The sequence below is a fragment of the Saccostrea echinata genome, unplaced genomic scaffold, assembly GCF_033153115.1.
Source record: "Saccostrea echinata isolate AGI-Se365-2 ecotype Australia unplaced genomic scaffold, CSIRO_AGI_Sech_v1 ptg000027l, whole genome shotgun sequence".
Classification (NCBI taxonomy): Eukaryota; Metazoa; Mollusca; class Bivalvia; order Ostreida; family Ostreidae; genus Saccostrea; species Saccostrea echinata.
Window position 1 is genome coordinate 2,727,100 of NW_026889776.1, and position 13,265 is coordinate 2,740,364.

Sequence of the window (13,265 nt, forward strand, 5' to 3'; positions counted from 1 at the left end):
TTCAGACCAAAAGGTGGGGCTTAGTTGGCCAAATATTGAAAATACATTACACCTTCTCTACTAATGGACTTTATGCAATATAGTAATATTCTGAAAATCATATTTCCGGGCAAATAATTCGGGACTCCAGGGCGGGGATAAGTTGGGCATACGTTGAAAACACATTAAAACTTTGACAATGTTCTCCTTACTCATGGAAATCTTGCAGACAGACTGTTTTTGCATAATAGCAATAATTAGTCAACCCTTTTCCCTAATTGTTAAATTCTTGGCTCTCCGGGGTCCAGAACTTTAGCTCCAAGTTTCGGATAGTTAGACATCCATTAAAAATACATCTTTGAAATATTTTTCTATACTCATCGACATTTAGCAGGCATGCAGATATTTCCATGATTATTATAAGCACAACCTCCTACTAAAATTGTGCAATTTATGGCCCCGGGCTCATGATTGAAGTTTCCTTAGTTGGTGAAGTAGTATTTTTAGGGATATTCAATTTTAGCGACCTCAATACACTTGCTAATAATGCTAAAATTGAATCCTTGATAAAACTTCTGATACGGTATTGAAAATACATTATACGTATTTGAAAATCTTCTTACTCACAAACATCTAATCGACAAGTTGTTTGTATGATAATACAAGTAATTAACTCTCGGTCTTCTACTAGTATACAAAGCACTTAACCATGGTCCATGCCCCAAGGCGGGGCTAGGTAATCAAACTTATACCCATAGCTCTCTTTCTAAGGCGGAAATTCTTCAAAATCATATGTCAGTTTTGAATATGTTTAATATTCCCAACAAACAAATTGAATTTGAATTATATTGGATTCCGAAACTTCATAAAATCCTTACAAACAAAGATACATAGCAGGTTCTAGTAAATGTTCTACCAAGCCTCTTTCTTTACTCCTCACTGAAATATTAATAGCAGTGAAGGAGAAACTTCAGGAGTACTGTGCAACAATATATTCGAGAAGTGGTGTAAATCAGATGTGGATACTTAAAAATTCCAAGGAACTTTTGGAAAATTTGAAATCACAAAATTTTACCAAAATCTATAACATAAAAACTTACGACTTTTCAACTGTATACAACCATTCCCCACGATAAATTAAAGTCCATGCTTTTTGACATCATTGACAGCTGCTTTTTCAGTAAAATGGAACTCGTAAATTTACTTACCTTGTCATTTTGCAAAATTATTTTGTTAAAAACATTCTGATTGTACACACAAGTACTCTGAAGTTGATATTAAAAAGATGCTTGAGTTTCTGATTGATAATATATATGTGGGTTTTGGAGACTAGGTCTTCCAACAATCTGTTGGAATTTCCATGGGTACCAATTGCGCCCCGTCGTTAGCAGACCTATTTTTGTATTCATATGAAGCAGAATTTATTCAAAATCTTATAAATACATGAAAAAAATTTCTTGCTGTGGCCTTCAACTCGACATTTCGATATATCGACTACGTATGATCAATTAACAGTAGTTATTTCCATTCATATGTCAACGCGATATATCCCAGTGAGCTTGAAATAAAAGATACCACAGAGTCTGACACATCTGTTTCATATTTGGATATTTTACTAGAAAAAGACGTTAATGGTAATCTAACAACAAAGATTTATGATAAACGTATTGACTTTAACTTTTCAATCGTCAACTTCCCTTACTTATGCAGCAATATACCCTTATCACCTGCATATGGGGTGTATATCTCTTAGTTGATTCGATACGCAAGAGCATGCTCTACGTATGAACAACATCTAAAACGAGGTTATTGACAAACAAGTTGATGAGACAAGAATATCAGCTGTCTCGTTTAAAGTCATCATTTCTTAAGTTATATGGTCGATACAATGACCTTGTCAGCAAATATAATCTATCATTAAGTCATATGCTGACTGACGTTTTTCATACTAATTGTTAGGCCATTATTTACACAATGAATTGTCGACGGATTTTTCCGTTATTTCCCGTCATGACAAAGAGCACACGGCGGGTGTGACCGGTTGACAGGGGATGCTCACTCCTCCATGGCACTTGATCCCACCTCTGATGTGTTTGGAGGTTTATGTTTGCTCTGCCCCCGATTTGTATTGTTTTAATGAACTTTGAGCTTGAATACTGTTCGTTATCTCCGTATTTCATTGCAGTTTTGGGTAGGGCCAAAGTGGTCATAGCTTGAGAAACTCATGATACTCAGGTGACCGTGAAGGTCAACAAGCCTCTTGTTCCGAATGTAAAATCTTATGTCACAATGATAAGTACAGTCCAACAATCTATTAAAATAGAAATAAGTAATATTTTTATGCAGTTTTTTTTTTTTTGCTGCTTTTAGATGAAAATAACAAATAATTAGTATAACTAGAAACTCATTGCGAGCAATGAGAGGTCTTCCGTCCGATTCTGAAAATAAAAACAAAAAATCACGCTGAAAAAGTGACAAAAGAAATTCAGCATGAAAATCCAAGAAAGCTAACCATTAACCATTCACTTTTTTGCATCACTTCCTGTCACGACCGGAAGTAACGGCGATACAAGATTTTCTCACGATTCAAATAAACTGATGACTGACTATCAGACCTGAAAGTTTTAGACTTCAGTCGTTTACTGTTGCCGAGCAATATTGTGAGAACAAATTCTAATTTTGAGGACAGGTAAACACTCGACCGGAAGTGAATTTTAAAAATCTCTGCAAACTTTTTCAATCAAAAAGATGAAAACATAAATAAAACTCCTAGAAGACTCTCTATTAACCCTGTAAATCCCAGAGAAAAATATTGAAAAACAAAAAGTTGCAAATTTAACATTTTTGAATTCACTTCCGTTTGTGACCAGAAGTAAGAACGACGAAAAATAATGGTCAATCACCATATCTACATTTGATGCTCTATCACCTCAGCAAGTTTCATATTCATATCTTTAGCCATTCTCTGACGATACTGTTTACTTTCTTTTATTCTTTATGTATTCAACTTTTTATTTCATGTAATTCCATATACAGGCATGTCCATGTAATCTTTTTCTGCACTTCTATATACTTCTGCATCAGACCATTTGTCTACTACGAAAGGTTGGTCACGATACATTATTTCGCGCAAAACGTCACGGGTAAATATTCGCGCATTTCCTTTGGAATGTATTTTCTATTAAATGGTGATAGCTTCAATGAAATTTCAAAATGTTCTTATAACCTGAATATCGAGTTTGAGAAAGTATATTTATCATATTGTACTTATTATATATCGTATGGATAAGTAACACTAAAGCAGTGATTTAGGTAAGATTTTCTACAAGTTTTATTTTCCTGTATACCCCAAAAGTGGACTATCCCGATTAGTTACACATTCATGAAAAGACTGGAATGTTTCGCCCAGAAACATGTCTCGTCCTGCGACGGTCAAGGAATTTCATACCATTTATGTTCAATAACAACATCTTTTAGAAAAAAAAATATTTATATCAACTTAATAAAACAATCTTTAAAAAAAAGGTTTTCTTATTTTTGTCTTTTCTGTTCATTTAATATGACACAAGCCTGCATGGGGAAAAAAACAATGGCCACGTAATAATTACTATATATTGATTGCTTTAGTCAGGCAAGTTTCTTGAAAAGCTATTACTTATAACCATGGTTTAGGATCAGTTTTTCCGTGGTGTAAAACAAAAGGTTGTAGTTATCGTATTTCCACTTGTAGTCATGTCGTTTTTCTACTTTGAGATACAGACAAGAACAATTATAGTAGACGTTTGAGGAAACCCCGGATTAAAACTCTAGTTCGAAACAGAATTGCAACGTAATTGTGATGTGACAATCGAACAATTCCTTCACATTTCTTTGATCCTTATGGTACTTTCATTCAAACAAACGCTCGGCTGACTCCGTAAATTCCGACCTACTTATCGGAGTTTACGGAGACAGCCGCCATTTTGGACCCGCTTCAAATTTAGAAATGCGAATAACTAGAGTTTGGATTAATCAATTCTAAAATAAATTATATATTAAGCATTTTCAGAAGAGCCTCTATTAACCTTAATAAAATAAAAGAAAACTATAGAAAAACAAAAAAGTTTAAAAATTCGACTTTTTTAAATTCGCATCCGGTAACGACCGGAAATACTGACGACGCACAAAAAGGTGATTCCCCTCATTTGGAAGACATAACCTATCATCTCTAACAAGTCTCCAGTTCATATCTTAAACCATTTTTGAAAAAAAGGGGGGACAAAATCTCATTTTAAAATCAGAAAACTGTCAATAACTTGGCACAGGAAGCGAGTTTTCCAAATTTTCCTTCTGATGAACAAAGTCCATCTGACGACGCATAATTCCTGAAAGTTTCATTTAAAACCACTGAATAGTTTCTGAGAAATCGCCTGCACAAAATTTTGGGGAAAAAAAAAAATAATAAGAAGAAACAGTAGAATCACTATAAGGTCTTCCGTGAAGACGGAAGACCTTAATAAACAGCAAATTACATTTTTGGAGCAATGTAAAAACCGCTGTACGATTTGTTCTCGCCTATTTCTATATTGCACGAGTATTTGTACCTGATGGCATTATTTGAAAAAAAATCTAAATCTTGAGAAATTTCTACGATCGTGCGATTATTTGGACGTCTTGATGATTCCCTCGATACCCAAGAAGAACTGGCAGTTTCCTTAATGATAAAAAGATACTCAAGTGAATTCAACATGTTGTGCCTCTTTATACATCCTAAAAGCAGTTAATTCTTCTTAATTAAATTACCTATTGATCAGGGAATCCTTAAACCCAGGAGCTTAGAGATAATTAAACAAACAAGAGTATCTACGGAAGACCATAAGTGACTTGATGTGGCATCTGATCGGCGTTTTCGTAACGCTTAACATTTTCTGTCCATCATCGCCCACAGAAATCTGAAATCTGTGTCGTTTGATCTCAAAGGAGACATTATTTTGACTCAGGTCTAGTCAACAGAAAAAATGTTCCTAGGTTGTATGGCGACGACAATATATAACTGTTTTGTTTTACAGGTCCAATCAACGGGAGAAATGTTCCTAGGTTGTGTGACAACGACAAAATGGTGTTCGACGAATGGCCCTGGATTGGTAATAGAAAATTTACTAATAAAAATTTTATCTATACATAAATCATTTGTGTCTCTGCTGTGTACGTCTGAAATTTGATTAATTTGAAAGTAAATTCTACACTTTTCAGTCAACTACGAAGAAATAAACTCTGTGGGAGACAATTGTAAACTATAGCTTTTAGAAAAAATAAAAAACAAATCTATATCACAGAGAGTTTTTTTTAAATATAATATTAGCAAAATGAAGCACCAAATTACCTTTTTTTCTATAAATCCATCAAATGTATATAAAGTACTTATCCTTTCTTAGATTTTTATCTTACTTTTACTTTTCTAACCTAGCCACTTGGAAACCATCGGCGTACACTTGTCCTATTTCTGGTGGGTTTTCACTGAGGGTCATAAGTGGGCTTACAATGAAGGTTAGCCTAACCTTTTTAATGAATATTAATTACATCATTATTCTATTATTGATTTATTATTATATTAATCTACAGTGAAACCTGTCTAATCCGACATACACTGGAACACAAATTGTGTGATGTCGGATTGTACAGTTAAATACGGAGGTGACGAACGGTATTTTTATTCATGAATGAATAACTATCGAACGACAAGTATCCTCGGGGACAGACTGTCCACCAGTAGAGATACATGTTCGATGGTTAAAATTTAAACGGAGATAACGAAAGTATTCTATAGCTGTACTACTCATGAATGAATAAGTATCGAATGATAAGTATCCTCGGGGACAGACAGTGTAAAGAACATGGAAAAGAGCAAAGTGGAAATGGAAATAAGGGTCAGAATTCACAGGCGTCGGATAACAAAGTTTCTACTGTCTCGCTATTTAATTAAGAGCATTATCAGGCAGGTGCTAAATTTTAACAAACTGAATATGATATTTTTAATTGCGCTAACACACGGCTGATAACCTTGGTAATTTCAGATGTGATAATTATGAAATCCTTTACCCGTCGGAGAATTTCGCCAAATACAAGATTTACGTATATAACATCTGTATTAACACCACGTTCCTTCAAAATTTCATCTCTAAAAGTACATCTTGTAACTAAATTTTGTTAATTATGCTTGATAATTGTTCTTTTAATATTCAGGATACATGCGAAAATGAATGGAGGAACTCTTCTGTTGAAGTAGAGTGTAGCAAGGGTGGTGGTATAGTCTTTATTGCGCCAGTGAAGAGTGAATGCAATCCATTTTCAAAGACCAGTTCTGGTGTGTATTTCTGTAAAATGTCGTCGTAGTTGGTTGTTGCCTTTAACACAAGTTGTTTTGGTACATGTATTTGTTTTGAACACAAGATGCAGTCTGTGTTAACAGTCTGTTATTTGTTGTGAACAGCAGAAGTTTAGAAGTACAGAATGTTCTCTTGGGAGACATTTTCAAACATCTAAGTAAAAAATCAGTACTGAAATATTTCTGCTTCTTTCTCTATCTCTCTCTCCAGCTTTTTAAATTAAAATTTATCAAGAAGTTTGATTTTTCAACATTTTATACAAGCACTCCTCATGAAAAAGTCCTGGCTTTTTGACATCACAGACAACTGCTTCGGTTATGAAAATTGAACTCGGAAATTTTCAGATCATGTAATTGGTCATCTACATGTACATACATGTAATTACTTTATTAAAAATTGTTCCGATTCTACACACAAGTAGTCTGAAGTTGATATTATAAAGATGTCTTCATAGTCAAATTGACAATACCTACATAGTCTTTGAAAATCAGGTCAACACAATATATATATATATATATATATATATATATATATATATATATATATATATATATATATATATATATATATATATATATATATATATATATATATATATATATATATTCTACTGTCACATGCATAAATTATGATGTTTTTGCCTCCCAACTGATTTGGTACGCAAGAGCACTAAGCATGTTCTGCATAAACCTTTAAACAAGAAAGGCTACTGACAAACATACTGATGTTAAAAGGCTTTCTACAGCCTCGTTGAAAGTCATCATATTGCAAATTCTTTGGTCGTTATATATTGTTTTACGTCCCTTTCGAGAATTTTCACTCATAGAGAGACGTATACCGGTGAAGGGCTTCAAATATAGACCTTTACTCGGCACTCAGGGTCATTGAGCAATGGGATTGTCATAACGAATTAAATTCGTTATAACGAATTCGACAATTCGTTATATCGAATTTAAAAATATTTTTTGATAGGTCTTAAATGGGCTTCCGTATTAGAATGGTATCTGTACACTGAGTTTAAAATCTAGCAGGGATTATATTTTTGGCGGAACAGCAGCGTTGTAAAATATATCAAGTTTACTACAGAATTATGAATTAAGTTCACATCTTAAACAAAGTCTTAAAGGATTTTCTTAACTGAATGAAATTTATAATTAAGGTGTTCAGTTTTAGAATGTATTTTTAAAAAATAAGATTTTCTAAACAAGGTAAGCATTCAATCTTTAAGCAATTTTGAGTGAAAAAAATCAGTCAAACTGTTTATCTGTCTTATTTAATGGTCAATATTAATATTATATTATTTTTTTTGTATCGGTATGTGAAGTCTTCAGCATATTTGAAAATGAGAAACATTTAGATTATGAGAAGTATTAAAAATTAACGAAAAAGAATTCCTTAGAAATTTAAGAAAATTAGAAGAAATTGGGATCAGTCAATGTTTTTTAATTAAATTATTTATTTCAATTTAGTAGGGTTACCTGATAGACCTTATGTGGTATAATCTTTTTAGGCAAAATAATGAACTTATAATATTTTAAATAAAAGTGGACATATCAAGATTGGGAACAGTGATTTTTAATCCTAATGTCTGATCTAGCTACTAAAAAGACAATCAATTTTAAATGAAATGATACATTGCTTGGTGATATTGTCTTACTGATTGTTTAAAAATTACGAATTTTTAAATACACTAAATATAAGAAAGATACATCCTTGAAAAAGTTATACACACATACCAAAGCGTTCAAAACAAAAAAGCTCTTATTTTATTGAAAATCTTTTAAAGGAAAAATTGAAAGAAAGAATACTCTTTGACAAAGCGTTCATTGTGTTTCAGTCTTTAAATTTATATCTAAAAACAAGTATGTTAATTTGGTTTCAGTAACGACTCTACATTGTTGGGCTGGTTGGAAGCAGAGGAATTTTACATACATGATAGTATCAGCCCAAAAAGAAGCTGATTACCACAACGAACCACAATTCTGCATTGTAAGTAATTTTCTGGCAGAAACTGTCTAGTCTATAGTTTTCTTAAACTTTTATTGTTATTATTTTATATAAAACATGGAATTACTATACGCTTATAAATCACAATACGTTTTCTCACATGCCATAAAATATATTTTGAAAAAGAAAACATCTCCCTCTCTCTCTCTCTCATATATATATATATATATATATATATATATATATATATATATATATATATATATATATATATATATATATATATATATATATATATATATTATGTGTCTTCTTTACAGCGCTTTCCCAATACTCTTTCTGAGAATTTTGAGGCATTCGTGTATGTCAGTGTTATATGCCCTACAGACAGGGATGGGCTTGCACCACCTGGTATCAACTATTTTAAGCTTAAAATGAGGAAAATAAGTAAGTCCTGATATTGTATTTTTTGAATGAGATAAAATACACGATCATCGAATTTAGCTTCATAAATAAAGATGCATTTTTGTAGGAAACTACGTAATAGAATTGATCATCCGTATGTCAGTGATACTAATGGAAATCAATGGCAAAATGTAGGAAACATACACTTTCTTACAATAATATTTCAGTAAAATATGATTTCAGAGTAAACAACATATGACAAATATGGCTACTCGATAACATTATCACCTTAATTGCAACCAAGTTTACTTGCTTAAATAGACTGCATGTTGTATATGTCGCATTTTGACATCATCAAGTTTATACTTAAGATTTTACTTTTTTCTATGTTTCAGCAATTTTACAATTATTTATGATTGCATGTCATAAACATAACTTTGTATGTTTAATATAAAAATGCCAGGCATAATTGTATTACATGAAATGTATGGAGATAACGAACAGTATTCAAACTCAAAAGTCCATTAAACAATACAAATTTTGGAACAGAGCAAACACGGACCTCTAAAACATTAGAGGTGGGATCAGAAAAACGCTTCAGAAAAATGACTTGAACAGAAACATGCCATCATAATGATGACATATTTAACATTTAGACAACGCAGTATGTCAAGATGACAACGAAGTAGAATGCAGCAAGTTAAAAGATTCCGGAATGTGTGACCATCCTAAAACAGGATTTTATCGACATTGTCTAAAGACCTGTGGAGAATGTGGTAAGAAAATTAAAATATGAAGAAATAGATTATCTTTGGGGTTTTCAATAATCTCTGCTTGGCACAAATTGTTCTCTTTTGATCTAATGATTGTTACATTCTGATGAAATGTATTTTTATAATGAAAAAGTTTTTAAAAAATCAATTTATTATAGGCTTTTTCAAAGACATAAATAACATTTATGTCACTAAAGACATAAATAACATTTATGTCACTGGTTTTATTATATACCCTGTACCCTCTTCAGGACAAAGAAAAGGTTAAAAAGTCATAAAAAAGAAGTAGAAAGCAAAATTAAATAGCACTACATTTAAACTACCAAACCCTAAACACGAGGGTTGATCCCAAAGTAATCTCACAGCTGCTATAAAAACTTTAATGGTCAAATGTTATCAACAAAACTTGACATACTTATATCCTTATTTATTTGGATTTGTGTCTTAAAATTTCATTTGATGATATAAAATACCCTTAAAATATTAAGATAAACTCAGCATTAGGTTTTGTCTGCCGGCATCGATATAACGTTACTTTTCGACACTCATTTCAGTTCATCCTCATATCTTTTAAACCTTTCGTGTGCTTCTATTTAATAATCTTTAGTGTCATTTTGCTATAAACCGTCTAGATTCGATTTTTGACATTACAATTCTTTAAACCTTGTCCAAATATTATTTCTAAATTTATTCCTTTTTGTGGAAATCTTATGTCCCATTTGATTCAAAATAAATGTCGTAGAGAAACGTCATTATATAACGACGTCAGTACATTTTTGCCGTTTTGCTATAATTGGTGTTAAGTTCTGGGAGAAGTAATTCTGAAGAAGATTGAGTCACCCGGTTCTTATCTATTAATAGGAACCTAGGATAGAATCACACTGCAAGTAGTACCTTACCCAGTCCCTGTCTGTAGATGAGAGAAAAAGTTTAGTACTGTGTGATTTCCCCTTATGCAGAGCAGTCTAAATAATCATTTCAATTATTAACTCGGAGTAAAAGGAAAACCTAGCCTTATATCCCATGTAAGAACCTGATCATATATATAATATTAGAAGTATCTTTAAAAATCTTCTGCGCAAGAATAGCAAAGCGATGATTAGTCATATTATTAAAGAACATCCTCAGGTAGTGTAGATTCAAAATTGTTCAAATTTAGGGTGGGTAGGGTGGGGCCATAATGAGCGAGCAGAGTTTTTAAATAGGAATACATAAGGGGGGGGGGGATCTCTAAAATTCTTGTGCTCAAGAATATTAAACCCATGAGTAGTAATATTGATATGGAAGCATCCTGAGGTATTGTAAATTTAAGTTTGTCCCCACCCGAAAAATTTTCAATACTGAACCAACTTCTGCTTTTTCCTAGCCAATGTGCGCAGGTGAGTGATGTGGCTGATGGGCCTCTTGTTATATTATAAATAAGTGGCCACGATAAAGAAATCGCGCCCACAAATTAAAATTTGTGATCACGAAATAAAATTCATTGTCACAGAATAGATAGTGGCAACGAATTACCAAGGTATATAAGTATATATTTTGTGTGTAAAGTAAATATTGAACGGATTAAAAACTGTCTTTCCAACTGTGCACGTGTTTTACCGGGGTACCTTTAAACTTCAAAAAGAAAAGAAAGAAAACAAACGGAAAGAAAAGAAACAAAAAGAAAAAACGGAAAGAAAAGAAACAAAAGAAAAAACCCCGGAAAGAATAGAAACAAAAAGAATAAAACGGAAAGAAAAGAAACAGAAAGAAAAGAAGAGACGGAAAGAAAATACAAGAATACAGAAAGAACTGAAAAGAAACGAAAAGAAAATAAAAACGAAAGAACAAAAGATATATACTTAAGTACCTAATTTAAGGTGGAACATAATATAATATCGATTTTTATATGCCATTTTAAACTAGTTAAAATGCATGCATGATTTTGTCTACATCGGAAGCAAATAAGTAGTAGAGATGGACTAATTTCGTACGATGATTACTATTTAATACAAGCAGTTGTATAATGGGGGGGGGGGGTATGGTAATTGTAATTACGCTAAGCGTATATGATCTTTGACGGAAATTGATTTTTCTGCAAGTCAGCATAGATTTGATTCAGGGCATTTCTGAATGTGCTAAATCACAGGCCCTTAGATCGCTTTAAAAAAATTAAGGTGTTAAAAAAAGTAAAGGTATGGAACTCCTTTCATAGGGTACCCACATTCGCCAATAAAATACTTTTAAATCAAATGATCTAGAACTCTACTTTCTATTCATAACTATTCACATATAAACAATCTACGTTACTACAAAAGTTCTTTCCGAAATTCCGTATACTTCCCGAGATATGCTGAAATCATATTCCAAAATTGGCCTTATTTTTTTACTCGACATTAGCTTGGGCCTCTGAATAGTTACACTAATTGTAAAGCGGGAACGACGGGACGAATTCTTCCCGGAATTTATTCTATACTCTCTGAATATTTGTTTTTTAGCACTCAGTTTCTACAAAATTTTATCTGATTTGATCATATGGTCTTATTAAGTTACCAACAACATTTCAGCGGTATAATTTTTAAAAAATCAAAAGGTATATTATGCATTCCGGGAAATTTTCGTTCAATCATAGTTCTTTTTACATTTATGAACAACATGGCCGTGAAGTTGTTGGAAGCAAACGTTTTCTAATTTTTTTTTCGCGTAAGGAATTATTACTGACTTAACCTTACGATCTGGAGTAAAAAATCAACTTTAAAATGTTGAAAGATTGTGCAAATACTATGCAGCTGTTCGCTGCAGTTCAAACACCGTCTGTATACATGTGGATAACCAGGGCCCAAGCTAATGTCGAGTAAAAAAAAGTAGGTCAATTTTGGAATTGATTTCACCATATCTCGGGAAGTACATGGAATTTCGGAGTGAACTTTGGTAGTAATGTAGAGTGATTATATATGAATAGATATGAATAGAAAGTAAAATTCTGGAGCATTCGATTTAAAAGTATTTTATTAGCGAAAGTGGGTACCCTATGAAAGGAGTTCCATACCTTTATCTTTTTTATACACCCCGATTTTTTAAAGTCGGATTTAAGCGATCCAAAGGCCTGTGTGCTAAATTTAACTCGATATCAACAAGACATTTCGTGATGTATTTGATTTAGCGGAATCCGCATTCCAACAAAGACGCTAAATAGAAAAGCGGATAAAAGATGGGTGATACCCCCCCCCCCCCCAATGTTGTAGGTTTTACCATGGGAAACCACAAATATGTATCCGATCGAAAAATGGGAAGTATACAATGACCCATGCGTGTAATAAAGATTCTGTGAACGTCTTTTAAAATCTTTTTCTCAGGAACAGCAAAAGCAATGATTAGTAATATTTATATGAAGCATCTGCAGATCTATAGTGTAGATTGAAATTTGTTCAAACATGACCCCCGGAAGCAGCGCGGGGCCACAATGCGCAATGGGCAATCAAAGTTTTTCGTAGGAATACATAGGAAAAAATCATTAAAAGTATTCTTCTCAAGAACAGCAAATCCATGATTAGTCATATTTATACAGCTGCATCCTCATGTAGCTTAGATTGAAGTTTGTTCAAATAATTACCCCTGGGATAGGGTGGGGCCATAATATTTGATCAAAGTTTTGCATAAGAATATGTTGGAAAAAGAATCTGCTGATGAAGAACAAAAGGGCCATAGATACTCAGGTCAGCGTTGTGGCCCATGGGCCTCTTGTTTTGTATTCTTAGTTTTTTTCTTTGTTTTGCTTTGTTTGATACTCCCCAGGAGCAAATTGATATTTCAAAAA

At 32.7% G+C, this 13,265-nt stretch overlaps 1 protein-coding gene across 1 annotated transcript in view; it reads left to right on the top strand.

Moving 5' to 3' along the window:
• Window positions 1-13,265, top strand: part of LOC133193099 (uncharacterized) — a 47,234-nt gene that overhangs the window by 12,936 nt on the left and 21,033 nt on the right. The window contains exons 4-9 of the mRNA XM_061329073.1: window positions 5,028-5,102; window positions 5,426-5,505; window positions 6,202-6,322; window positions 8,227-8,333; window positions 8,612-8,738; window positions 9,353-9,472. Of these exons, the coding sequence (XP_061185057.1) occupies window positions 5,028-5,102; window positions 5,426-5,505; window positions 6,202-6,322; window positions 8,227-8,333; window positions 8,612-8,738; window positions 9,353-9,472 (630 nt within the window). The remainder of the gene's footprint in view (window positions 1-5,027; window positions 5,103-5,425; window positions 5,506-6,201; window positions 6,323-8,226; window positions 8,334-8,611; window positions 8,739-9,352; window positions 9,473-13,265) is intronic.